The sequence below is a fragment of the Octodon degus genome, unplaced genomic scaffold (genome assembly GCF_000260255.1).
Source record: "Octodon degus isolate 3935 unplaced genomic scaffold, OctDeg1.0 scaffold00073, whole genome shotgun sequence".
Taxonomy (NCBI): domain Eukaryota; kingdom Metazoa; phylum Chordata; class Mammalia; order Rodentia; family Octodontidae; genus Octodon; species Octodon degus.
In genome coordinates this window covers 9,634,649-9,635,308 of record NW_004524649.1, presented here as the reverse complement: position 1 = coordinate 9,635,308, position 660 = coordinate 9,634,649, and the positions used below count along the sequence as shown (strand labels likewise).

Genomic DNA, 660 nt, shown 5'->3' with positions numbered 1-660 from the left:
TATATATTATATGAAGACCTATTTATTTATAAGCAATAATAAACATGCCTGAATTACCAAACAAAAAATCCAGGATGAAGTGATAGCTCAACTTCTACAGGGGAAACACTGTCTTCCCAGAACCTGCCTGTGAAACTATACAACTGTGTTGTAAACTCAAGAAGGTAAATAAACTGAAAAAAGGCATTAAGACAGAAAATCAGGAAGGTATCAAATCATAGGCCATATGGATATGTTTAAGAGATTTGTTTAATAAATATATAGCATTCATTGTTTTCCTTTCTGGTTACAGTTGAAATGAATAGTCAAGTGGACAGTGTAAATGACCCAACAGAGAGTCTGCAAGAAGATCACCAATAGGTAAAAAGCCCCTGGGGTATGATGTTTCAGTTGATTAATCTGTCATAAAATGTGTTTTGAGGTCCAGCCAAATAGCTCAGCAGATTAAAGCACCTGCACGCAAGCTCACAGGCTAGGGGTTCAATCCCCTGGCCTACTGTGACAGCCCCACCCCCTGGGGTATGCTGAGATGGCAATTGAGACTGGGTGTGGTGGTGTGCAACTGTAATCCTAGCTCTTGGAAGCCGGTAAACAGGTGCATCACTATGAGTCCAATCTAGTAGTGAGACTCTGAACACCCTGTAGACCCGTAAAAAAAAA

General features: G+C 40.2%; 1 protein-coding gene across 1 annotated transcript in view; it reads left to right on the top strand.

The window, feature by feature from the left end:
* The window catches only part of Macrod2 (MACRO domain containing 2), a 1,506,514-nt gene that overhangs the window by 1,493,585 nt on the left and 12,269 nt on the right, over positions 1–660 (top strand). Inside the window, exon 17 of the mRNA XM_023720132.1 lies at positions 293–360. Coding sequence (XP_023575900.1) covers positions 293–360 — 68 coding nt within the window. The remainder of the gene's footprint in view (positions 1–292; positions 361–660) is intronic.